Raw genomic sequence first — 24,168 nt, 5'->3', positions numbered from 1 at the left:
AGCACCAAATTATTCACCCTTTCAAACATGTAAAATTCACAACCATATCTTATGACATTCATTTCTTAAAGTTGGTTGGATATTTAGCACACAATAATAGTTTGCATAATTAATGAAGTTTGAAAGACAATTATTTTTGAAGGACATTACGTGAATAAAATTCGCAACTTTCTTTTACAATATATTCATTTAGCTTCAAAATAGTTTTATATGCTACGTAGTCTCTTAAAACGCCAGAACAAAAATTGAAACTATTTTTTTATAATTATTGACTCTCAATAGGCGCAAACCACTGTCCGCAGTGAATATATATTGACAAGATGGCGAAGCGTAAGGTAGCAGACGGGAAAAATGCCAAAGAGACGGTCAAGAAACCCAAAGTTGAAGATATTGTTCTGCCCGCTGTTGTTTCCTCGAGCGTCAAACCCAAAATACAAGTGTGTAACACAAAGTGCATCGTCATGAATACCTATATAAGTCTGCAGTCTAGTTTCTACGATGTAAACAAACCATTTCACGAGTCGATTTACTATTAGCACGTGTTCGCCTGAGACATGCCCTCGGTTTTCGCGCACTGAGTGTTCCGAAAGTGTAATGTATTTACCTGAAGTATTGGTTTTTCGTGTGCTTTATATCTACATAAAAATGATCTGAAAGGGTAGTAGATTAGAAAAAAATGAATATTATTATTATTAAAAAATCAAATATTGTGGAGAATGTGAAGGTGAAAATTGAAACGACTGTAAATTGGTAATACATGCCAGGCACCAGCAGGTTAATGCAGTCCTTCTGTTGTATGAACAGTTCTCTCTCTCTCTCTCTGTCTCTTGGGGGGCTGTAAAGGTAGCTGAGTTGTTAAACTGAGCTAAAGCCAAAGACCCGGGTTCCCCACATGGGTATGATGCATAAACATGATAAAGCGTATTTCTGGTGTCCCTGATCGTGATAATGCTAAATACCAAAGTCACTCACTCACTGTCACTTAAGTAAATCATCTTTGTGCATGATTTACAATATAAATCTGCATCTTTAATCAACATCTCCATTATCACTTCCAGGTATGTTTTTTGTTTAAGCCAATGCTTCGTAGAATTCCAGTTGTTGAAACTGATCAAAGCTGGATCAGACAATTTATCAATTGACATTCCATGCATTATCCCATAATGTCACGTATTCACCTGAGTGAATGGAACTGAACAACACATTCAACTGTTCGGATCTTAAAATAAGTTGCAGAGTATATTCTCTAATTGGTAATCCAGTTTGAGCACAAGCATGCATACTTTTCACCATCGAAAGTGAACAGAATTGTCAAGTGCAGTAGAAATGACAATCTAAACAAACTTAACTTTGAAAAGTACTTTTAGCTTTGAAGCATCATTCTTGAAATTTTGGCATAATGAGAATGGAATACAGTTTGCAATAGTTTCATTGCACATGTTTCAGCTGTCATGTTGCTGGTTCAGACATCCTGTGATTTGTGTGTATATGAATCCCAAAGAAACAGATGGGCAACAATATGGGCTATATATGAACCTGTATACGTGATCTCATTTAAGTGAGACCCGTGAAGGTCCGGGGTGGAATGGGGCTTCAGCAACCCAGGCTTGCCATAAAAGGCAACTATGCTTGTCATAAGAGGCGGACCCGTGAAGGTTCCAGGGTAGAATAGGCCTTCGGCAACCCATGCTTGCCATAAAAGGCGACTGTAATTGTCGTAAGAGGCGACTAACGGGATCGGGTGGTCAGGTTTGCTGACTTGATTGACACATGTCATCAGTTCCCAATTGCGCAGATCGATGCTCATGCTATTGATCACTGGATTGTCTGGTCTAGACTCTGGTATTTACAGACTGCCACCATATAGCTGGAATATTGCTGTACGGTGTAAAACTTAACTCACACACTTATTCAGGTGAAGTAAAAACATGCAAATTGGTATAAAAATGTGATACGTTGCTGAATCATTCTGGTTGCAGATACATTTCAGTAACTGTTATTGTTGAGATCCTGGTAACATTATGTAGTAGATGATATTAATGGCTGCTTTTTGTGTATTCCTTGGATATTTTATGTAATATATATTTAATTTTTCTGAGGGACTGGTGTCAAGAGCAAACAAGCCTGAATGTAATTAAACTGAGTTGAAATGTACCTGGTAGCTTTACAAGCAGTAAATTATAGAAATGTTGAGCAATTTCCTTGGGAAGGAATCCTAAATTTGTATTACAAGATACTTTTCTGCAATGTGTTTTTCTCAGGAAGCAGCCAAGGCGCAAATTTACAATTTATAGAAGTTGCTGAATTTGTTGTGTGTATGTATCTTGCGTTTATATGTTTTCCTTTTTAATCAGAAAAAATGGACAAACAAACAGCGCGTGTTGGTCTTTTCGTCCCGAGGCATTTCTTTCCGTGGAAGACATTTAATGAATGACCTTCGAACTACCATGCCTCATGCCAAACCAGGTATTTGTCTGATAATTGTTATTTTATTCACAAGAATAAGTCAATGCTTCAATGAAGGCAAAAAAATAAACATAATTATGACACAGTTATCATTTATTCATGACAAATGGTATGAATTGCTGATAATGAAAAAAACAATCAAAATGATAAGCGTACAGGTGCAAATCAAAAGCGCAGTATTTTGTACTTGGGTTTACTACACTTGAAATGAAGCAGCCTGGGATACCAAACCCAGTCAGAGTGGGTGGGAGAGCACTCAAGTATAATTAAGTCTTTCATTGGCTGGTTCATTTGCCAATACCCACAGGGCTTTTTGGCTATGGCCTATATTCTGATATTTGTTAAGTTAAAATTGCATGTACTCAGTGTTTGAAGTGGTGCATTGCATATTGTCATTAGCAGACAGGCAGGCAGGCAGACACATAGGTGTCAGTAAAACAGATTGAGTTCTGCCTGTGGCAGAGGCTGCTTGTCAAAATCAACATTTTTTTTTTATCTCCAGCCGCATGTTTAGTGGTCCCAACCATTGCAGATGCGGAAGGGCAGGAGCAAGGGCAAGGCTGTGGCGTCTCAGCAAGCCTTTTCCAAGGAAGGGGAAGTTGGACCCGGCTTCCAAGTCATAATTCCTCCAGAGCTCTTGTTGGACCCATACCAAGCAGTCTGAGTACTGCTAAAATCTGGGATCCTTTTGTCTTATGCCCAATATCTCTGTGGGTGGTCGACTTTCTCTCTTCCTATCGGAATGGGAACAAGTCACCTCCATTCTCCGGATCCTGTCCACACTCTGGGAAAGCCACATGCCACAGTGAAAGTGAGTCCCACCTCCCGTCTCGTGGAACCGATTCACTCAGATGCCAGTTGCTCTGGCGAAAGAGATGTGCTCATCGCCGAGGTCCAGTTGTTACTGGACAAGGGGACCTTCAAGGTGGTTCTTGCGGGACATGAAGAAGCTTGACTTATTTACTGGTTACCGAAAAGTATGAAGGGTTATGACCTATTCTAAATCTGAAAGGTCTGAACGACATGTTAGAGGTACCATCTTTCAACATGGAGACACTGGGCTCTGAGATCTTATCTGTGTCGAAGGGAGATTGACTCATGTCAATTGACCTCAAAGTTGTGCACCTTCATGTCCCAATGCATTCTAATTTCAGGAAACACCTAAGGTTTCCTTCGACAGGAGTTGCTGTTAGTTTCTTGTGCTCCCCTTTGACATCTCCACGGTGCCAAGGGTGTTCTTCAAACTCATGCTAATTCCAGCGCAGGTTGCCAGTTGACAGGCCACGTGCTGTCACCTGTACATAGGCGATTGACTCCTTCGTGCATTGCTGTTCACTTGAGTGGGGTTGTGTCACTTTCCATGATGCGTATAGTCACTAGGTTGGGCTGGATTGTGAATCTCAAGAAATCAGAGCTGGTTCCCATACAGGATCTGGTTTTCTGGGGAGCAAAACAGTGAGAGACAGTGTGAGGTGTGGTTGTGTTGAAATTTCTTGAGTCCCTCATCGCAGCTTCAGTTGCCATTGTTTGGCAAGCGCAGTTGAGGATGCGATCAATTCAGCACACCTTATCTCAAATGTGATATCATTACCAGACTTACAAGATGATTCTCCACACTCGAGAGTGGCTGATCCTTACTTGTGGTGGTGGACACTGGCAGGGAATTGATGAAGTTAGATCCTCTTGGACATCCCATTGCCATATCTCTTGATTCAAACAGATGCCTTGCTCACAGGATTGGGTGATGTTCTGGGTGACCTGTCTGTCTTGGACATCCCATTGATAGATATCTTGATTCAAACAAATGCCTTGCTCACAGGATTGGGTGATGTTCTGGGCAACCTGTCAGTCTGGGCATGTGGTCACAGAGCGAGGCGCAACTGCACATCAATGTGTTGGAAATTCCCCCGTATTCAGGGATTGGAAAAATCAGGGGCCATGTTCCATTAGAATGAAAAATGGTCCATTAAAATTTATACAAACCTGTAGAGGTTATGAATTCTTTGAAGAATGTCCTCCTTGGGGTACATATATAGCATTAAAATGTCCATTTAAAATGCCTACGACAGTTGTAACAATACTGAATAAATATTTTACAAAACAAAAAACTTGTTTTTGTCTTGTGAGACCACCACCCAGGCCCCTTAACAGCCAAGAGCAGGTAACTCTCGCCGTGTACCTCATACCTCACTTTTCATGCTGAGATTGTCAGACAGAATGGGGAGGTGGGTGGCCATACTGCAAGGAGGACATCTTCAAAGAATTCATAACCTCTGCAGGTTTGTGTAATTCTTTTTCAGAAGAAGTCCTCCTTGGGGTACATATATAGCATAAGACAGACTCCCGAAGAATGTGAGTTGGGAGCGGCATTCTGTCTTCCGATGTGTACCCTGCACACACTCTAATACACTGCCGAAGCTGCGAGAGATAGACGGTCAGGGCAGGATCCGCTGACATTGCATGAATGTCACCCAGCCGCCTGCCGGACGTTACCGCCACAAGAAAGGCAGCCTTCCATGATAACAGCTGGAGAGAAAGAGACAATAGCTCATGAAAAAGAATTGTGTCTGCAACTGGTGCAGGAATTCCGCTCGCTTGGAGGCGATTCTGGACAGTGGCCAGGCCACCCATTGAATCCTGGGATTCGGGTGTGGCGCTCCGTTCTGGGATAGTAATTCTTGTCGAAAGGCTAAAAGGACAGGAGGCAATGCCAGAAACCTTGTCATTTCCGGAAACCAGCTCCTTTTACCCCTCCTTTCCATCGAAAAGAGGGGTAAAACATACAAATATCCCATTTGTATTTACAACCACACCTAAAATTAGGCAGGAAAAAATAACCACCAGGTATGTGCCGACCGCCATCTTGTCAGCCACATGGCTGAAGACCACGGCCACCACACAAAGTTACAACATTTCATGAATGAAAAAGAGTGAAATGTGAATTCCCAATAGTGCCCGTGCGTTAAAAAGGAACCATATATACGGTTTTTGTAGCTTTCTCACTCATTTTTCTCTTCAAACTCGTAAGCTTCCTCTAAATATGAGAGCTGCTGAATGGACGACTGTCCTCTATGACGACAGCATGAAAAGTGAGGTATGAGGTACACGGCGAGAGTTACCTGCTCTTGGCTGTTAAGGGGCCCGGGTGGGGGCCCTGTAGGGGTGGTCTCACAAGACAAAAACAAGTTTTTTGTTTTGTAAAATATTTATTCAATGTTGTTACAACTGTCGTAGGCATTTTAAATGGACATTTTAATGCTATATATGTACCCCAAGGAGGACTTCTTCTGAAAAAGAATTGGAAGTTTACTATTGATACAAGGACAGTGGCCCATTCAAAATTCAGAAAATGGCTAATGATCCTGAAAATTGCCCATTGCCAAAGTTCCCTTTCCCAATCCCTGAATATTTATCAGTGGTGGTATTTTATTGGTGTTGTTTTTTCCCTGTTTTCTGGCACTAGCGTTGTGATATGCTATACCTACTGTTATCCTCCCTGCACCATGCTTCTCTGGTTTGGAATTCTGAGTGGAATACGTTGGACTTGACCCATACATTCCTTTCCATTCGATGGGTAGGGAGTGGAACTTCTGTCTGTCATTGTGAATTGGCCAGTGCATAAAACCTTGGCTCCTTTTACCCCTCCTTTCCATGCCCCAGCCTGATTGACCTCAACGGTCAGCTGTATAAGTAAGTATGTTTTTTCTATCTTGACTTGGGCTGTGACTGTGACTTTGATTGAACGTGTGTACATGTTAGCCAGACAGAATGCCTCTGCTGACTTACAATCGTTGGGAGTCTGTCATATGCTTATATGTATCCCAAGGAGCATTTCTTCTGAAAAAGAATTATTCAAACCTGTGAGGCCTTGTAGGGGTGGTCTCAAAAGACAAAAACAAGTTTTTTAATTTTTTGTTTAATAAAATATATATTAAAATGTTGTTACTTGGTATTTGAAAATGAACATTTTAATGCTAATATGTACCTCAAGGAGGACATTCTTCAAAGAATTCATAACCTCTTCGGGTTTGCATAAATTGGTTGATTTTCCTTTCAGAAACGAAAATGGACAGAAAAGACAAGCTGCACGTGATCAATGAGGTATGTGTGTGTCCAAAGGGGGATTCTCGGCAGATCTCCCAAGTAAGACATGGTTATACCCTTGATTGGGGCAGCATTGAGCAAATGTTCAGATGGTTACAGATGGTTACAGATGGTGCTTTGTTATCATACTGTTTATACACTGCAGGGTTGCTTTTAGCAAACTTAATTGTTTAAACTTTATGGCATCTACATGTTATGTTCACTTGATAAAAAATCGTTAAAGCCTCAAATGGCGGCAGTATTGCTGATGTGTCTTGAAGCAACATTTTTTCACTCTAGCAAATTACTAAAGTTGATTTGCAAATTGCTCTGATTTCACTGTTCTTATGAAGGATTTCATTCTGAAAGAATTCTGAAAGAACATGACAAAGGTATAATTTGCAAGCCTGGCTAGCTATTCTTGAAACATTCGTAGCCCTAAGAATTCTTAACTTTGATTGTAGCCCATGGGTTTAGAATGGGCTTAAGAAGTTTGTAGGGCTGCAGACGTTTCGAGAATAGCTAGCTTGGTGTTTAGTCTGTCTCATTTCTATTTTGTCCAGATTTGTGAGATGAAAAATTGCAACAAGTGTATCTACTTTGAAGGCAAGAAGAATCAGGATCTGTATGTGTGGTAGGTTGTTTTAGGACCTCTGTGTGTGGTAGAATATTTTAGGATCTCTATGTGTTGTAGGTTGTTTTAGGATCTGTGTGTGTGGTAGATTATTTTAGGATCTCTATGTGTGGTAGGTTGTTTTAGGATCTCCATATGTGATGTATTGTTTTAGGGACTCTGTGTGGAAGGTCATTTTTGTGTGTGGGTGTGTGTGGGAGGGAGGGGGATTGTTGGGTGACCCATATGTGTGTGAGAGAGGTTCTTGGGGGATTTCTATGTGTTGTAGGGAACCATTCATAATTAATTTTATGGCTGGGGAAGGTTTCATGAGGTTTGATTTTTATGGAGAAGTATATACAATATGAATAACCCCCTCTAGGTCACATGAGAGATATATAGACATTCGGTAATCTGTTTGCATCTGTGTACCAGATAAGAGATGAGAGTTGTTGTTCTCACTTTTCTGTCAACGGCTATTTTTTACTTATCTTGCATGCAATATTTACTTTTCTAGGCTTCATGTTTGAATTCATGTTTTATTTCAGGCTGTCAAACTGTCCTGAGGGGCCATCAGCAAAATTTTTAGTAGAAAATTGTAAGTGTGATATAGAAGAATTAACAAGCATGGATTTCGTACTTTGTTTGTTTTGGTGTTCACAGTTTGCAGTGTGGAGCCTCCCATGGAGACTCCACAAATCTCAGAATCCGTTCAAATACCTGATCATGTTTCTAAATTTGTCATCACTGAACCTGTGTCTGTTGGTATCCCCAAAGTGATTTCACCTGATCCACTTTTAGCTTTTCTCACACATTATGCTCACTTACTTCTGGACCCGTGAAGGTCCGGGGTAGAAAAGGCCTTCAGCAACCCATGCTTGCCATAAAAGGCGACTATGCTTTTGTCTTAAGAGGCGACTTACAGGATTGAGTGGTCAGGCTAGCTGACTTGGTGGACACATGTCATTGTTTCCCAATTGAGCAGATCGAAGCTCATGTTGTTGATCACTGTATTGTCTGGTCCACACTCAATTATTTACAGGTTGCCACCACATAGCTGGAATATTGCTGAGTACAACTTAAAACTAAACTCACTCACTTACTTCTGATGTTCAGATAGTTTGATTCCTTGGGTGAAGATTTCATGTAAGACTTCACTGAATAACCTCTCAATGTGAGTACAGAATATGATTGATTGTTGCAGTGGAATGTTTAGATTGGTGCTAGAAAGTTGAGTGTACAATCCCCTATTTTCTTGAGTATGTTTTGTATGTGGATAATAATATTTTTGGAACTAATAGAAAGTATTAATAGGAGACACTTGGGAGAGTGATGACAATTACTCTTTTTGCAGTGCACACAATGATGGAACTCAAGATGACAGGGAATTGTCTGAAAGGGTCACGACCTCTACTGTCTTTTGACACAGTGAGTTGAAGTTTTATTCACACTTATAAGTGAATAATGAATGTTTCTTACTTTCAGTGGATTTTGTGTTACAATTACCTGATAATTTAGAGACTATTGATGTATATCTGCATTGTTTCTGCAGTAAAAACCTTTTGCCTGTGTATTTAGCTGTTAAAATGTTTGGATCTGGGCTGTCTTACATCAGTAAACATTTCTTGATAACAATTTTTTTGTATGAGGATAAAGTAAATACTCAAAAATGTAATAGTAAAACTGAAGTAGTATGAAAAGATCAGGAGGTCTGTAACAATTCTGAGTATTGTTTCTCAGTTTATTATGAGAAGGTTGTGATCCAAGTATTATGACCAAGCTATGTTAATGAATTCTTCGTTTCAGACATTTGAAGAAGAGCCACAATGGAGGTTATTGAAGGAGTTGTTCATACAGGTAGGGTGCTTCTTGACCGTTGGCCCTGGTGGCCTTGTCACCTCTGTCCCTTGGACACATTGGTTGGTTTGGACCCTGGTTTTGACTCACCTGTGTAGTTAGCCTGTACACGTATGTTTTACTTAAGAGGTCAGCATGTATAACCTGCATCAGCACTTTCTAGAAATGATGTTCAGAGCAGCATTGACCTGTGTAGATCCGGTTCAGAAAGTATCTACAGTAACCCATGCTTGTCGTGAGAGGTGATCACATGTCATCATATTCCAAATGCATAGATTGATTCTCATGGTGCTGATCAGTGGATTGTCTGGTCCTGACCAGGTTGATTGCTTACCAGTCACCGATACCCAGCTCACTCATTCCCTCAGGAGGTTGTATAAAGCTGTGACTGTTTGTCCGCAATGCTCGGAATGTGAATGTAGACACTACATTATGGTTTTAGGTATATATCCAGGGGTTAAATAATCCCATCGCCCAATGCCTGGGACAAGTCAGTTTTCATTGTGGGCAATGAAATAATTGTATCTTACTTGTCCGTGGGCTGTTAGATAATTTCTTGATAAATGCCATGTTGATTTATTCTTTCACAATTACTTCATCATGATTATGTCATAAAAATGAGGTCATTTCAATCAGGTTATGATCAAGTTATTTTCTTAAAATGACTTGCCCTGTGGCAGATAGCTTTTGAAAAGACAATTCAACCCCTCATGTTGCCTGGTTGTGCTGTATTGCTTCTTTCAGTAGTGTTGTTGCCTTGCAGATATTTGGGACTCCGAACTGCCATCCCAAGAGTCAGCCATTCTTTGACCATGTGTTGTCCTTCTCCATCATGGACAACAGGATCTGGTTCCGGAACTACCAGATCTTGGAGGAGGATGGGGCACTCACAGAAATAGGTCAGTTCCTGCACACAATGATATCCAAGTTGTCATGGTGATTGTGCTTACGTTCCTGCACTCAGGATCCATGTTGTTGCCACAATCGCAGTGTTCTCTATGAATCAAAATGAAGATTTAGAAAAATGTGTGTTCTACATCACCTAACCACAGTTAAATTTACAGTACCTTAAACACAGGTTCCTTGAGTGGCATTTTGAAGTTCGTATGATGAACCTTGACTGAAATGTCACATCCATTGCAGTAAAAGAAGTTGTCCTTCCATAAAAAAATTGTTCCTATTCATCTGCCACACAGCTGATGCTATTTACCTTACATGTAACTGTTTTGCCAGGTCCCAGATTCGTCTTGAACCCCATCCGAGTATTTGAAGGCAGCTTCCAGGGTAGGACTTTGTACCAGAATCCACACTACGTCTCTCCAAATGAGGTCAGTTTCATTTATCTGTATTTAAATTTCGTCTGCTCTTCATCGTGTGTTACCATTTTATCCTGGCTGAATAACATCAATTTTGTGAATTATTTCATTAAACACTTTCTGCAAAGATCCCTAGGTCAAATCCCTCTTTTTCCTCTGTGATTGGAATCGTGGTCATGCCACGTTTCTGTTTGTCAGCATTCCAACTCTGCTATTGGTTTACCAAGGTGGCATGCGTGAAACACCTGCATCACTTTAAGATTTTTGCCCGCATGGATTGATATGACTAAGTACTGGTCAAAGCAATATTAAACCTAATTCACTCACTATTGCAACATTGTCTTAGCTTGCAGATGCTAACATCTTTTTGTTGTTCACATTATCAGCATCGGCGAAGACTGAAGCAGATTGTGGCCAGCAAATACATCAACCGGGTAGATGCGAAGAAGTCGCTGGAAGTGCGAAGACCTAAAGAATCATACCGCCTTGATCCCACAGACGATGTGTTCACGACCATCAGACCAGAGGATGTTCGGCCAGCAGAGGAGAAGTCTGATACATTAAGAAACTCATGAGAGGAAGCCAATATGAAGACCTTGGAAGAGTCTGGTACATGTTAGGGATGTCATGACGTATTAGTGACGTTTGGGTGTACGAGTATCCAGTCACTATTCATTCAATATTCTGGTATTTTCTCAATGGGGAGCACAGCATGTTCCGTGTAATTGACTGGTGTATAAAGTATGTCAGAGTAAAGTTTTTCAGTTAAGAAATCAATTGTTAAAAAAATGTTTACAGGAAAGTGAGCAAAAGTGTTAATAATAACCATCAAATGTACAGTCTGTGGTCTTAAAATCAGGGAAACCTTTCATGCTGAAAGCATGGAAGGGCATACTAACTGGTACAATGAATTTTCAAGCTTGTCAGTAAATTCTATCCTTGTACATAAAACATGTAAATAAAACTAGTGTACAGTCCTTAGCTTGTCTCTTCTGTGTTGAATGTATTAACCAGCTGCCCGAAAGCACTTTTAGGTGTGTGAATGAATAAGAAAGTTGTCACTGCCATGTTTTGTTTTCCGTCCACGACCTTTCTTGCCATAGTAAGTACTTTTGACTGGTGGTGAATGTGATACAGGACGTACTGCTGTAAGAGTATCAGTTCCTTCACATCTGGACCAGGGTAATGTGACTGAAAGCATGAGTAACTGTCACATCAACCACATCGCCAATGTTTAAAACAAGGACGACATTCAGACATAATCCCCCAGTTTAATGCTTTCATGGGTGTCATTATATGCAGATGAATTAATAACGTAAGAAGCAAGAAGTGGCTACTGGTTGATCTGGATGGATCACAGTGAATTTAGCACAAATTCAGAAAAAGATCAGCAGTATAATCATGATGGTATCAACCTTTAGTTGTTAGTGTATCAAAACACAAAAGCACTGCATGTGGCTCTTATGTGTTGGGCAAAACCTCTGGTGTATTCAACCAATAAACTTGAGAGGAAATTTACATTTCCAGTGTCTGAATATAAGGCACATATTCACTCTCCATATTTCATAATATTTTCTTCACATGCAAATTCAAAGAAAAACAAATACACAAGTTTACATACATTATGTTTATTTTTTAAGTGATGATTTTCGCTCGCTACATGAAAATGGAAAAAAGCACATTAAATATCTGATGAATACCTTCAGTATTCTGATTCAATTCATGGCCAATTTCATATAGTAATCCATGTGAAGGTGAATGAAACCAAGCCTTGATAACAATTTGTGACTGATTGTGTATAAACTAGGTGACTCAATGAAAGTGGAAGGAAACATAGAACACTAAAATCATTGGATGTTTACTACATTCAAAGATACAGGAACTTGAAGCCATACTATGAAATAACCCCAAAGTATACTTGTGCTAATTTCTACAACAAGGAAACAAAGTCAATACAGAAGCAAACCTTTATCAGGACGATGAAAAGAAAGAATACTAAAATCATTCCAGATGAATTATCTCTTTTGTACATTTAATAATAGTAATTAGTTTCATTTGAAACAATATAGCCTTCCTTGGGTTACTATTTTCATATGTTACTAATAATGGAGGCGATAATGATTCTTGTGGAGATGACAATGCTCTCCATCCCTCACCGAGATACAATACAAGACACTTATGTTATTTTACAGTAAGATAGAGAGGTGCTACTAGTGTTTTTATTCACGTCGTTTCCGATGTCCTGGACTTGGGGACGATGTTCGTGTTGAGCTGCGTGAAGGCATCACCTCCTCCTCCTCTGAATCCTGAAAACAATAAAATCAGAACATGTTCCTTACCATCTAGAGAGAAAATATTTTAGTACCTTTGGGCTAAACACCATGCAAGATATGTGTATGGGAAACAACTAAAAACACTTCACCATGAAAACTATTGACTATTGATGATCTGTCTTTTTATTCACAAAGGTATGTCAAAACGCATTATCCAGCCTCATGTAAGATTTTCGAGCTTTGATTGGTTCATGCGACTGTCTTCATCACTAAGTCTTCAGTAACGTGTGCTGCATTGAGGTCAATCAATCAGCTGGTGTCAACATGGTAGCAACAAAACATTTCGTCACAACTGAGGATGAAACTGAAGCAAAAGTATGATTTAACCCTACACTCCCCATAAGGTCCACTTCTTGTGAATCTCTTCCACAGAATGTAAACAAAGATACATACACTCTCTTCTGATTCATCATCACTGATAATTGGCTTTGCCTTTGCCTTCCTGGGTTTTGGCCCCCTCTGTTTGCTACTTGGAGTCTGTAACAATTACCATATTGTATAGCTTGTATGGGTCACAATGCTGCATACAAATTAACAAATTCTTTCCACCAAAATATGAAAAATATGAATTTATTTTTGAAATGACTAATCATAGACTGACATATCAAACTAACCTTTTTGCTGTCTTTAGACAATTTGTGTTTCTTCACATGTTGGCCTGAAAAAAACCCAAGAAATTTGGAGTTAGTATCTCAAGAAGTGAGTGACAAATATCATGGTTGGGGACACCAGAAATAGGTTTCACACATAACACCCAAGTGGTAAACCAAATCAGGGCTTGGGGCATAATGAGCGAATGCTTTAACCACTGGGCTACTCCACTGCTCTTATCTCAAGGATGTTCTCATGAATTCATACAACACTTTCTCTTATGAACGATGCCAATAATGGATATTTGCCTTGACAACTTTAATCAAAGTACCTGTGCAAGTGGATGGTTCACTTTTACCAACATTGCAGGCATTAAGCAGAAATAGAACAGTGCAGATATGATTTGTGTCCATGCATTCAGATAACATCAAATCATATGACTTGTCTCTATGCAGTTCATCTACTCACTGTCGTCATCATCAGCATCATCATCTTGTTCGTCTTTGTCATCCATATCCTCCTCATCTTCACTTCCTCCGCTCTCCTCTGACGACACCATGCCCTCCTTCTCCAACCTCTCCCTAGCACTTGTAAATACTGACTGTAGCACGATGGAATCTTCATAGATCTGGAAAATAACCAATCTGGTTAGCAACAGATCAATCTACAGATGGTTTAGTTTGGTTTCACACTGAAAAGCACTTAAGTCATCACAGTGTTAAAATTTAAGACTCATTTCCCAGCTTGCCTTGATGCTGCAACACTGAATGACCAAATACAGTGCTTTAACCAACTCAGACACCGATGCCCATCCTCACTTCAGTCAAATGTATGGATGTTTTCCACCTCTACTTGACTAGTTGAATTACAGTTAGTGAGTACGCAAGTTGATTTTTATGTCGTTTTCAACGACATCCCAGCACTGTTACAGCAGGGGATACCAGAAAAGGGCTTAACACATTATACTCATGTGAGGAATTGAACCCGGGCATTGAGCATTGTGAGCACGTGCTTTAACCACTGGGCTAAGCAGTTTACCACTGTTTACTGTTTACCACTTCCATGAAGGAATACATGTTCATAGAATATGTATTGTTTCTGAGGCCAATCTGAGAAACAAGCATGTCCTGGCATGTCCAGGGGACACAACTCTGCTTTAAGTTACAGCTCCCTCAAACAAAGATTCACCAAATCAATGAAACAACCTTTTGTTTTCTTGCTACATGCCTTTGATCCGTCAACATTGTAAACCTGGGAATAGGCAGGGGAGATAACGCTGCACTGAGGTACCGGTCTCTCAACCAAAGATCCACAACAATTCATGGAGTTTCCTGTCTACCTACCACTGATCCCTCAACATTGTAAGCCTGGGCGTTTTTACACAGCAACATCACATCACTCTCCAGGTCGTCTATACTGCGGTACTTGTGGTCCACAATGCGTTGCTGCAACAAGACATGGAAACAACAATGAACAATACACATTTATACATTGTATGGAAATGAAATAGCTCATGGCACATCATCTTATCCCTGTCAGTGGACTAGTGTATGCTCAAATGACTATTTAACTTCTCGGGGATAATAAATTCATATGACTTTAGCATTCTTCTTAAGTTTACATTGATACAGCCAATTCGTGGATGACAGTTTAAATTGCCATGCAAGTCTAATCATCAGCAACTTCACTGGTAGCTTTTTGTGGTCTTTAGCGAGAGCTCACAGTTCTTTTACATACCTTTATCTTTCTGAAGTCAACAGCTTTCCTGATAATTTCATAATATTCAGGAAGTTCTTTCTTTGATGGCAGCTGCATAAACATACTGCTCAACACCCGACCATCACTGAAACAAGTGAAAATATACTCAAGATCAATGAAGAGTATTATTTCACATGTTATTTTAACCATGCACTGAAGAAAACATGATATCAGTGCTTTCAGTGTACATAATGTATAAAAGAGCAAGACAGTGAAAGAATCTTGTTTCTGGAACAAAAAGACAGTTAAACATTTTATGACTGACCATTTTTGGAATAAGTGAGTGAGTATGGTTTTATTGCTGCTTTAGCAATATTCCAGCAATATTCCAGGGGACACCAGAAACGGCCTTCACACTTTGTACCAAAGTGGGGAATAAAACTTGGATCTTTGGGTTAAACCAAAAACACTGTAACCACTAGGCTAACTAACTGCTACTGTCTCAAGGAAGTCCTCATGAATTTATATAACACTTGCTGTCAAGTTAGTTTAAACCACTAAGCTACAACACCACCCATTTCTTGAATAAATATAGCAAAGAAACGCTTTCCGTCTTATTACAATCTCATCAAAACATGATGTGGCATCCTCTGTGCATGAACATCTACCATAATATCTTGTGGAAGTAATGTTAGAAGACATGACCTCCAGTGGAAAGTTTCTCACTTCTCCACACACACAGGAATACAGACATTTTTTCCCTGCATAAGTGATAGCACAGGAACTATGCTTTGAAGCAAGTGATCAAGATCATTATCAGTTGCTCAACATACGTCTTACACAGTAGACATTTGCCATCCTAATACCCAGTTTCCTCTTAGGACAAGCCTACCATGGGATTAAGGATACTCATCAATACACGTAATTAAATGACATCACATCCACCATGACACCCACCTATCCTTGTAGTTTATCACAACATCAAGAATCTTCTTCATCCTCTTTGTCAGCTTTGGTGGGTTCGGTGTCATTTTCTCTACTGGAGGTCGACCTCGCCTCTTCTTTACTTTTGGCGTCTGGTCTATATCATCATCTACAGGCTTCCTCTTACGGCCTTTCTTTGTCACTCTCTTCTTGTCTTCCACTTCATCAAGGTTGCCGTCCTCAATAGCCTGAAGCAGTCAGATTATCTTCATGATCAACTTGAAAGGTGACTTCTCAAATTGTGTCTTTTGACAAAACGTTCATATCTTAATTCCACCGCAGTACTGCACAACTTCAGACGGTGGTTAGTACTGTTCTATAGTATTCGGGATAGACAATTTGAACAAAAACCACACAATTCTGTGTCATGATAAAAACCCTTCACACAGCGGATTGTAAGGCCATTCACAAGAATTTTAGTGAAAGTGAAAGTAATTTTTCAGTGCTGTAACAGCACCACAAATATCTTCTAGATATCTCTAACATCTTCATCCCCAAATTGACGTTGCCTTACCCGAAGCCACTGCTTCTCTGTAAGTTGATCAGAGTAGTCAACCTCCTTCCTTTGGCGAGATCCACGGCCAAACAGTTTGTCTTCCTCCTCTTCACAAGTCAGCCTGTCAACCTGGTTTCAACAGAAATCACGACAGTCAACACCAACAACTACAGATACCAATGCATGTACAATTCAATGAAAATCACTGGGTATGGATATGTTTGTTGTTCAACACAATCTTCAGCAATATTCTGGCTATAAGATGATTGTTTGTAAAGAACTAAGACAGACCACTCAATCCTTTTAGTTGCCTCTTATGACAAGCCAGGTTGATGAAGATCAATTCTAATCCAGATCTTCAGGGTTTTCACCATAACCATGTAGAGGGATATATGTGTCAACTTGGAACTTTCATGGGACAAAATCCATCAGAACTCACCTCTTCCTCATCCTTGGTAATCCAAGATGGCAGTTCATCAATTTCCATCAGTCGTGGTTTCCTCTTTCCTCCCTCTCTGGCTTCATTACGACGTCGCTCAATGTCCATTTTCTGTGAAGGTAAAGAAAGCAATATACATATATTACTTGTTAAGGATGAAAGTTGTGCAGATAATATGCAGACTTTTAATGATAAGCTTCTGTACCCACCTGATAGACTTCAAACTCATCCTCTGTTCTGGCCAACATCTGGTTGATGGTCTCATCATCAGGAACCTCATCTTCTTCCTGAACACAAGAAGACAGTTGAAGAGTGAATGACTATTTAGTCACATTTTATTCCCAGCATTCCATATCAAATTCACGTTAATCTTGATCTCACGAAACATACCTCATCTTAAACATATATCTTAAACATACCTCAAACATCCATATTTGATCTTTTGGAAAAAGTGTTACATAAGATTCAAATCAGGTCAAGTAATCAAGGTCATGTAATACAATGTATAATTGAGATCATATTCTTCATGAAATTTGTACCTCTTCTCCATTTTGTTCATTCATGAGAATTTCATGAAGGAACTGTTTCCTCTCGAAGCCAGTGGACTTCTGATCAAACATGCCAGCTTGGATGACCTTCTCGTCTACGTTCAGCTTGTAGCGGGCAGCAGCTAAGATGCGCTCCTCCACACTGTTGACGGACATGAGACGTAGGACACGCACCTCTGCCTTCTGACCAATACGATGGGCTCGATCCTGGGCTTGTAAGTCCTGACAGGACAGAATATACCTTTAGATACATGACTTTGAACATACAGGGAGACTGAGTTTGGTTTTACATTGCTTTTAGCCCAGAAATGGGCCTCTAACATTTTGCCCATGTTGAGACAGGCGAACAGCTTAACCACTAGGCTACCCCATGGTAACTTGAATATGAAGAAAATCTTAAATATGCTGGGTTTTCCTGTTCACAACTGCATACCTGTTACCTGTAAATATCAGGAGTGAATGAGTAACAGGAAAGTCTAGGTGACTTATGCGGCACTAACCAAGCCTCACCAACCAAACACAGTAATCAACCATAAGTAAAACACTGACCTAGCCAACTAATCCTTACAATTTAACACAAGGTCACCTCACCTGATGGGGGTTCCAGTCAGAGTCGAAGATGATGACAGTGTCGGCCGCTTGCAGGTTCAGGCCCAGACCTCCAGCCCTGGTACTCAGCAGAAACACAAAGTAGGGGGAGTCCTGTTGGTTGAACAGGTGCAGGAGATGACCTCGATCCTCGGACTTGGTTGTTCCATCGAGACGTAGGTAACGGAAACCTGGAAATATTACAGTGAAATTGAGGAGGAGAGAATACTACTCACAAAGAGGCAACATCTCCCTGTAGTAACCCCATTTTGTTAACAAAATAGTGCTTATCCCTAAACTGAAGATACTGCTTTGCTCTGAATACTTAACATTGCCAACTGAAACAAAAATTCCCAGTCATATACACTGAGGATGCTTAACCCTGAATGCACACAGCAGCACTTACCTGTGAATACAAAACAGTGCTTAGCTATAAATGCACACAGTAGCGCTTACCTGTGTATACAAAACAGTGCTTAGCTATGAATGCACACAGCAGCGCTTACCTGTGTATACAAAACAGTGCTTAGCCCTGAATGCACACAGCAGTGCCCACCTTTGTATACAAAGCAGTGTGTAGCCCTGAATGTAGGCAACAATGCTTACCTCTGTATACAAAGTAGTCTTCCATAATACTCATCAGAGATGTCATCTGACAGAACAACAACACTCGATGGTTCCGCATCTTCAGTTTTGGCAACATTCTGTCTAGCAACTCGAACTTTCCTGAGGATCTGTACAGGTCTGGGCTGAAACAGGTGTACACATCAAGCATGAGTCTCAGGATGGACACAGTACAACAATCAAAGACAGAAAGAAACCTGCATCTAAACAGGATGCATTATTTGGCGTGTAGTGACTCACCCAGTGACGATTCCACCCTGTGATCCAGCTGTTTCAGCGAAGGCCTCCTCGATGTGAGGGAACATGAAAGGATGGTTACAGATCTTCCTAAGCTGCATAATGGTGTTCATCAGAAGTTTGGCTCCTCCCTTGCCCTGGAGACACAAAGCCAATAATTATCACTAGCTTTAGTAAGATTTCTATCCATGTGGGCCTTACATTTACAGAGGATAGTAGAAAATAATGCTGCTTGGTGTTGTGATACAGTATTTTCAAGGTTTGTCAGTTAAATGTGACTTGGAAGCCTAATGAACGGGCCCAGTGACTTCGATGCAAACGATCTTATCTTTGTAATTCTACGTGAAATGTTGACCAGCTGTTTGTGAAAGCAGTTTGTACAGTCAATTGAAAATCCTTCCAGGGTGCTGTTGTATAAAGCGATAAGGTGACCTTAACTCCCACACTTTAACATAGACCAAAGGTAGTCCTAGGCTGTTTTGTACAATGGCACCACGATCAATGCTTACACAGTTTGTTGATTTGATACCTGTATAACATACCACTGACATGACCTCTACATATCAACTGAATCTGCAAATTCTGTTACTTTATTGCATTTCCATATGTTAAATGGAAATTATACTGAAATTGTTAATTATTTCTCTCACATACAGCTCCACACAGCTACTGAACAATCAGCAAAATGATTGTATCACAAGCTGAAACTAAAAGCACTGTTCCCAACTGCTCTAAACTCTGCCCTGCAGTCTTACCTTCTTGTCCTTCTCGGACCCATCAGTCAGCAGGACACCCTTGTGTTGCATGTGTCGGTACAGGAAGCGTTGTAGAGCCGACATCTCACACTTGATCACATACTCAACCTGAAACAGTCAGCCCATGTTAGAGATGGTTGTATACTGCCTTATAGCTATGCTACATCGCGGAGGCACCGGGGTGTGGCGTAATGAAGAACCATTAGGTATTACAAAATCAGCTAAGGAAACAGACCAACTCTTTTCAATGTAGTTTTATTTCTTCCAACAATTAATTCTTGTTGTTTGAAGACAACTGCAAACATTACAGATCACATGATATTCAGGCATATCACTACACTATGAATAGAAGAAACAAGGGTGTACATATTGATGGACAAAAAGAGTTTAATTAGGTCAGAAGGAACAACTGTGATGACTGAAATGAAAGAGTACAACCGTGTGCCACCTCTAAGGTGGCCTTCAATGATCCGTGTGACAAAAATGTTTACCTTCTCAGGCAGTTGAGACTCCACCTCCTTCTTCAGCCGTCTCAAGAGGAAGGGTCGAAGCACCTTGTGGAGACGTCGGATAATCAGCAGGGTCTCTTCCTGGTTCAACTCAACCTGACCACACAAAGCCACACACATGTAAAAGAAGCTTGTCCAGGAATTGGGTATGGCTTTGAAAGCAAAGATAATGATAAATCCAGAATACAGCATCCTGACATGTATGAGAGAAGCGAGTCTAACACAATTGTTACAGGAAGACAATAAGTTATCTAGATTCCAATACGCACCTTCTCTCCTGTCATGGCGAAAGGAGCGTTAAACCACTGCTCAAATGTGGCACAGGACTTGAAGATGGATGGCAAGAGGAAGTTCAGGAGGGCCCACAACTCTGGCAATTTGTTCTGTGGAGACAAACACAATCAAAATTACAGGTACGACACAATATGAACTGCAACAGTTCACTAGAATGCACTTACCCAAGCTCTGTCAAAAAATGTTATTGAGTATTACATGTATCATAAGATTAACTCTCATACCATTGTTCTGAGTTTCACATGACATTTTACAGTTATCAAACCTTTGCATGAAATGCACAAACAGATACAGATTCATCTCAATGACAATCTTTGATGTTAATGGCCCCGCTCCTGTGAGAGGGTTGTGGCTGACCTGGAGTGGGGTTCCGGTGAGCAGCAGTCTATGGGGGGCGATGTAGTGTGTGTTGAGGACCTGGGTCAGCTTGCAGTGGTGGTTCTTCATACGATGACCTTCATCAATGATCATGTACCGCCAACGCAACTACACAACAAGGAGAGAGTCAGGCATCTGACAAAACATCTGAGTATACAACGCAACTACACAACAAGGAGAGAGTCAGGCATCTGACAAAACATCTGAGTATACAACGCAACTACACAACAAGGAGAGAGTCAGGCATCTGACAAAACATCTGAGTATACAACACAACTACACAACAAGGAGAGAGTCAGGCATCTGACAAAACATCTGAGTATACAACGCAACTACACAACAAGGAGAGAGTCAGGCATCTGACAAAACAACTGAGTATACAACATACTGCAGTCTGCGCTTTGATCACTATAATTGACAAATGAGCTCTGATCAATGTGGTGTACAAATATACAGTATGCCACCTGTTGTAACAATCGCTGGTTTTTAAGCTTGAAGTATAAATGAATTGAGATAAACAGGACCATAATTTGCTATTCCCTTTTTGTACATAAGCATTTTATCGAGCCCTGAGCAAGAAATGTATTCTTCATGAAACTGGAGCATGATATTCTTTGATCAGTCACAATCCTAAACATGTTCTTGTGACCATGAATTGATTATCTCTCTTACCTTGGACAGAATAGCCTTGTCTTTGATGATGTACTCATATGTTGTCAGGAGCACATTAAACTTGCCTCCCTTTAACTGTGGGGCAATGTTTCTCCTAACCAGTGGTGAACCCTTGTATGGGATCTTAATGACAGAGGGTGCCCACTTCTCAAACTCTATGATCCAGTTGGACAATGTTCTGCAGAAAAGATATGAAGATACAATACAATTTCTACTACACTTCCTATCAAACTTGCACACCTTGGATAATATTCAAAGAACAAAACATATGACTTCTTCAGAAACAAGACAGGATATAAATGGCACCAAAAGAATGACTGAATCAAAAAGATCAAGGATTCAAGAAGTGGTATTTTCTTACTTTTTGCTTGTTGTTTTATGCTGCCCTCTGCACTTTGAGTGATAGGGACGCAGTGGTATTTTCACATCACTAGAACAAGGGTGAATCAGTTAAAAGCAGTGTCATACTTACGACAACGGTACAATGATAAGGAATGGCCCGTTCACTCTCTTCTTCTCCATGAGGTATGTTATCAGAGCAATGGTCTGAATGGTCTTCCCTAGACCCATCTCATCAGCAAGGATACCATTTAGGTGATTGTTGTATAGGGAGACAAGCCATTCTAGACCCTTCACCTGTGAAGTGAGAAGTAAAATGTAAACAAAAACGTCACTAGAAAGGTGAGACGTCTACATTCAGTAATAGTGAGTAATGCACCTCTTAGTTATGTTAAAGTAATATTACAACAGGGGACACCAGTGACGAACATCACATATTTTACCGGTACCCAGTGGGGGAAATGAACAGGCCAGGTCTTTGATATGACGAATGAATGCATTAAACATGAGCTAACCCCTTCCCTCATGGCACAAACATTTTTGCCAATATCATAAAAAAAATGTTCATGTACATTTGTTAGTATCCAGTTGATAAAACCTGTTGATGAGTTGACACAGCCTTGAATGAATTTAGCTTTGCTTATATTGCAAAACTACTTTAGACACTATCAATGAACGCTGAACATATGTTATAAGGTTTCTCACTAAGTCTCATTTCCAACTGCAAACATTTTTGCCACACATTTATCATGGAAAATCAAGTGAATACCACTCACTAATAACACTACTAGAGTGAACCAACCTGGTACTCCTTCAGGGTTCCATTGACCAAGATGGTCGCCTGTTCGATCACTTTTTCTCTCACAGTGTGAGCAACGCCATAGTAGTTTTCTAGATTCTTGTACTCATCATCCTCATCTTTAGAAGACGCCTGTCTGAAAGAGCATAGCGTATACATAAAAAGTATGTTCATATTGCATTTGTAAACTTTGAATTTAAAGCTATGAAAGCTATGCCTGCAAACTAAACTCCCTGGGCCCAAATTTTCGAAGCTCTCTTAGTGCTAAGATAGTCGTAAGTGCCATGCATTAACATTAACTTAAGACTATCTTAGTGCTAAGATAGTCGTAAGTGCCATGCATTAACATTAACTTATGGCTATCTTAGCGCTAAAAGGGCTTCGAAAGTCTAGACCCTAGACTGCAGAAACACTGTTGTAAACCTACTGTATAATCTTGTTGGCAGTCTCCTCGTCTAGATTTTCTGGACTTGTGGCTATAGTCCCAGGTCTACTCTCAGTCAATATAGAAGGCTGTGGAAGTGGCTCATCAGCTTCTGAGTCCTGAAACATCACACAAATGCACATTAACAACAAAAATAACAAAACCTTAGTTACAAAACCACTTTGAAATAGGGAATTCTGAAGTCAGGCTTATGGAACTTTGGAGAGTGACAAGCATGGATGGTCACCGACTGTATTGGCAGGAAAGGGAGGCTTAAGGTGGCTCAGTGTACCGTGCGTCTACTTTAATTAGAAGGGAACGCCAAGAGATTTCAAGCGTTCCACTATCTTCGCATAGAGGCAGGATAAGCATAATAAGCATGAATTGGGATAAGGAAAAACAGATTCATTTTAGAAATAGGCTTTGGAAAAGAAAGTTTTCAACTCAATTTTGAAAGTTTCCAATGTGGAAAATTGCTTTATGCTGAGAGGGAGGGAATTCCTCTGGTAGGGGGATTCATCAGTGAGAAATTCAGAAGCATATGAATGAACTTGATTATGATAACACTTATACGCACTGCACAGAAGTTTGAAATCTATTCACAACTTGACTGGGAGCCAGTGTAATGATGAGTGTACAGGTGCGATGTGGTCTCGTTTAGTGATGTTGCATTTTGGACTTTTACACTGCTTTTAGCAATAGTCCAGCAATATCACAGTAGGGACACCAGAACACCACACAGTGGGGAATTGATCCCTGGGTCTTCAGCATGACAAACACACACTTCAACCACTAGGCTACCCCACCACCCTTGTAAGTGAGCCTTGACCAAGCCAACCACTGTTTGGTAGAAATGCTCCTTACAAAGGTTTATGGATTTTTGGGAAATCAACAAGGTCATATGCAATAACTGTCCATCACAGTTTAATCATTTTACAAGGTATATTGAGGGATCAATTCAGCCCGGTGTCTGACTGTGCATAGAGAGAGATGTTATGCACAAGGCTCCACAGACCCAGTCAGTTAACTGGTTACCTCCTCAGACTCTTCCTCTTCTGAATTTTCCTCTTCCTCTCCTCCTTCTGTGGGCACCACTTCATAACTGGAACAAAAACAATTATTTCA

General features: G+C 40.3%; 2 protein-coding genes across 7 annotated transcripts in view; one reads left to right on the top strand and one right to left on the bottom strand.

The window, feature by feature from the left end:
* The first annotated feature begins 286 nt into the window (after positions 1-286).
* On the top strand, positions 287-11,311 carry LOC137290492 (ribosome biogenesis protein BRX1 homolog). The gene is made up of 10 exons (XM_067821467.1): positions 287-437; positions 2,355-2,466; positions 6,524-6,567; positions 7,113-7,183; positions 7,711-7,760; positions 8,517-8,590; positions 8,969-9,019; positions 9,783-9,918; positions 10,253-10,347; positions 10,722-11,311. The coding sequence occupies exons 1-10, from the start codon at positions 321-323 to the stop codon at positions 10,908-10,910; spliced, it is 939 nt and encodes a 312-aa protein (XP_067677568.1). The 5' UTR covers positions 287-320; the 3' UTR covers positions 10,911-11,311.
* Positions 11,312-11,947: 636 nt separating this feature from the next.
* LOC137291761 (probable global transcription activator SNF2L2) overlaps positions 11,948-24,168 on the bottom strand; it is a 28,128-nt gene continuing 15,907 nt past the window's right edge. For all 6 annotated transcript variants that reach the window (XM_067823272.1, XM_067823275.1, XM_067823276.1 and 3 more), the window contains 23 exons: positions 24,079-24,145; positions 23,047-23,162; positions 22,623-22,755; positions 21,954-22,117; positions 21,482-21,659; positions 20,789-20,917; positions 20,407-20,520; positions 20,120-20,233; positions 19,629-19,736; positions 18,877-19,010; positions 18,619-18,761; positions 18,016-18,203; positions 17,416-17,646; positions 17,086-17,163; positions 16,877-16,987; positions 16,456-16,566; positions 15,915-16,129; positions 14,997-15,102; positions 14,603-14,704; positions 13,728-13,887; positions 13,283-13,326; positions 13,062-13,145; positions 11,948-12,641 (listed from right to left, as the gene is read on the bottom strand). In XM_067823272.1, coding sequence (XP_067679373.1) covers positions 12,555-12,641; positions 13,062-13,145; positions 13,283-13,326; positions 13,728-13,887; positions 14,603-14,704; positions 14,997-15,102; positions 15,915-16,129; positions 16,456-16,566; positions 16,877-16,987; positions 17,086-17,163; positions 17,416-17,646; positions 18,016-18,203; positions 18,619-18,761; positions 18,877-19,010; positions 19,629-19,736; positions 20,120-20,233; positions 20,407-20,520; positions 20,789-20,917; positions 21,482-21,659; positions 21,954-22,117; positions 22,623-22,755; positions 23,047-23,162; positions 24,079-24,145 — 2,917 coding nt within the window. In that variant the 3' untranslated portion in view covers positions 11,948-12,554. The remainder of the gene's footprint in view (positions 12,642-13,061; positions 13,146-13,282; positions 13,327-13,727; positions 13,888-14,602; positions 14,705-14,996; positions 15,103-15,914; positions 16,130-16,455; positions 16,567-16,876; positions 16,988-17,085; positions 17,164-17,415; positions 17,647-18,015; positions 18,204-18,618; positions 18,762-18,876; positions 19,011-19,628; positions 19,737-20,119; positions 20,234-20,406; positions 20,521-20,788; positions 20,918-21,481; positions 21,660-21,953; positions 22,118-22,622; positions 22,756-23,046; positions 23,163-24,078; positions 24,146-24,168) is intronic.

The sequence above is a fragment of the Haliotis asinina genome, chromosome 7 (genome assembly GCF_037392515.1).
Source record: "Haliotis asinina isolate JCU_RB_2024 chromosome 7, JCU_Hal_asi_v2, whole genome shotgun sequence".
Classification (NCBI taxonomy): domain Eukaryota; kingdom Metazoa; phylum Mollusca; class Gastropoda; order Lepetellida; family Haliotidae; genus Haliotis; species Haliotis asinina.
This window is presented reverse-complemented; position numbering and strand designations above follow the sequence as displayed.

What these genes read in the sequence shown, in the direction of transcription:
- LOC137290492 (XM_067821467.1), top strand. Translation starts at nt 321, where the DNA reads ATGGCGAAGCGTAAGGTAGCAGACGGGAAAAATGCCAAAGAGACGGTC. An exon ending in AAAATTTTTAGTAGAAAATT is followed by an intron (nt 7,761 to 8,516) that starts GTAAGTGTGATA and finishes CTCTTTTTGCAG; the next exon opens with TGCACACAATGATGGAACTC. An exon ending in TGAAGGAGTTGTTCATACAG is followed by an intron (nt 9,020 to 9,782) that starts GTAGGGTGCTTC and finishes GTTGCCTTGCAG; the next exon opens with ATATTTGGGACTCCGAACTG.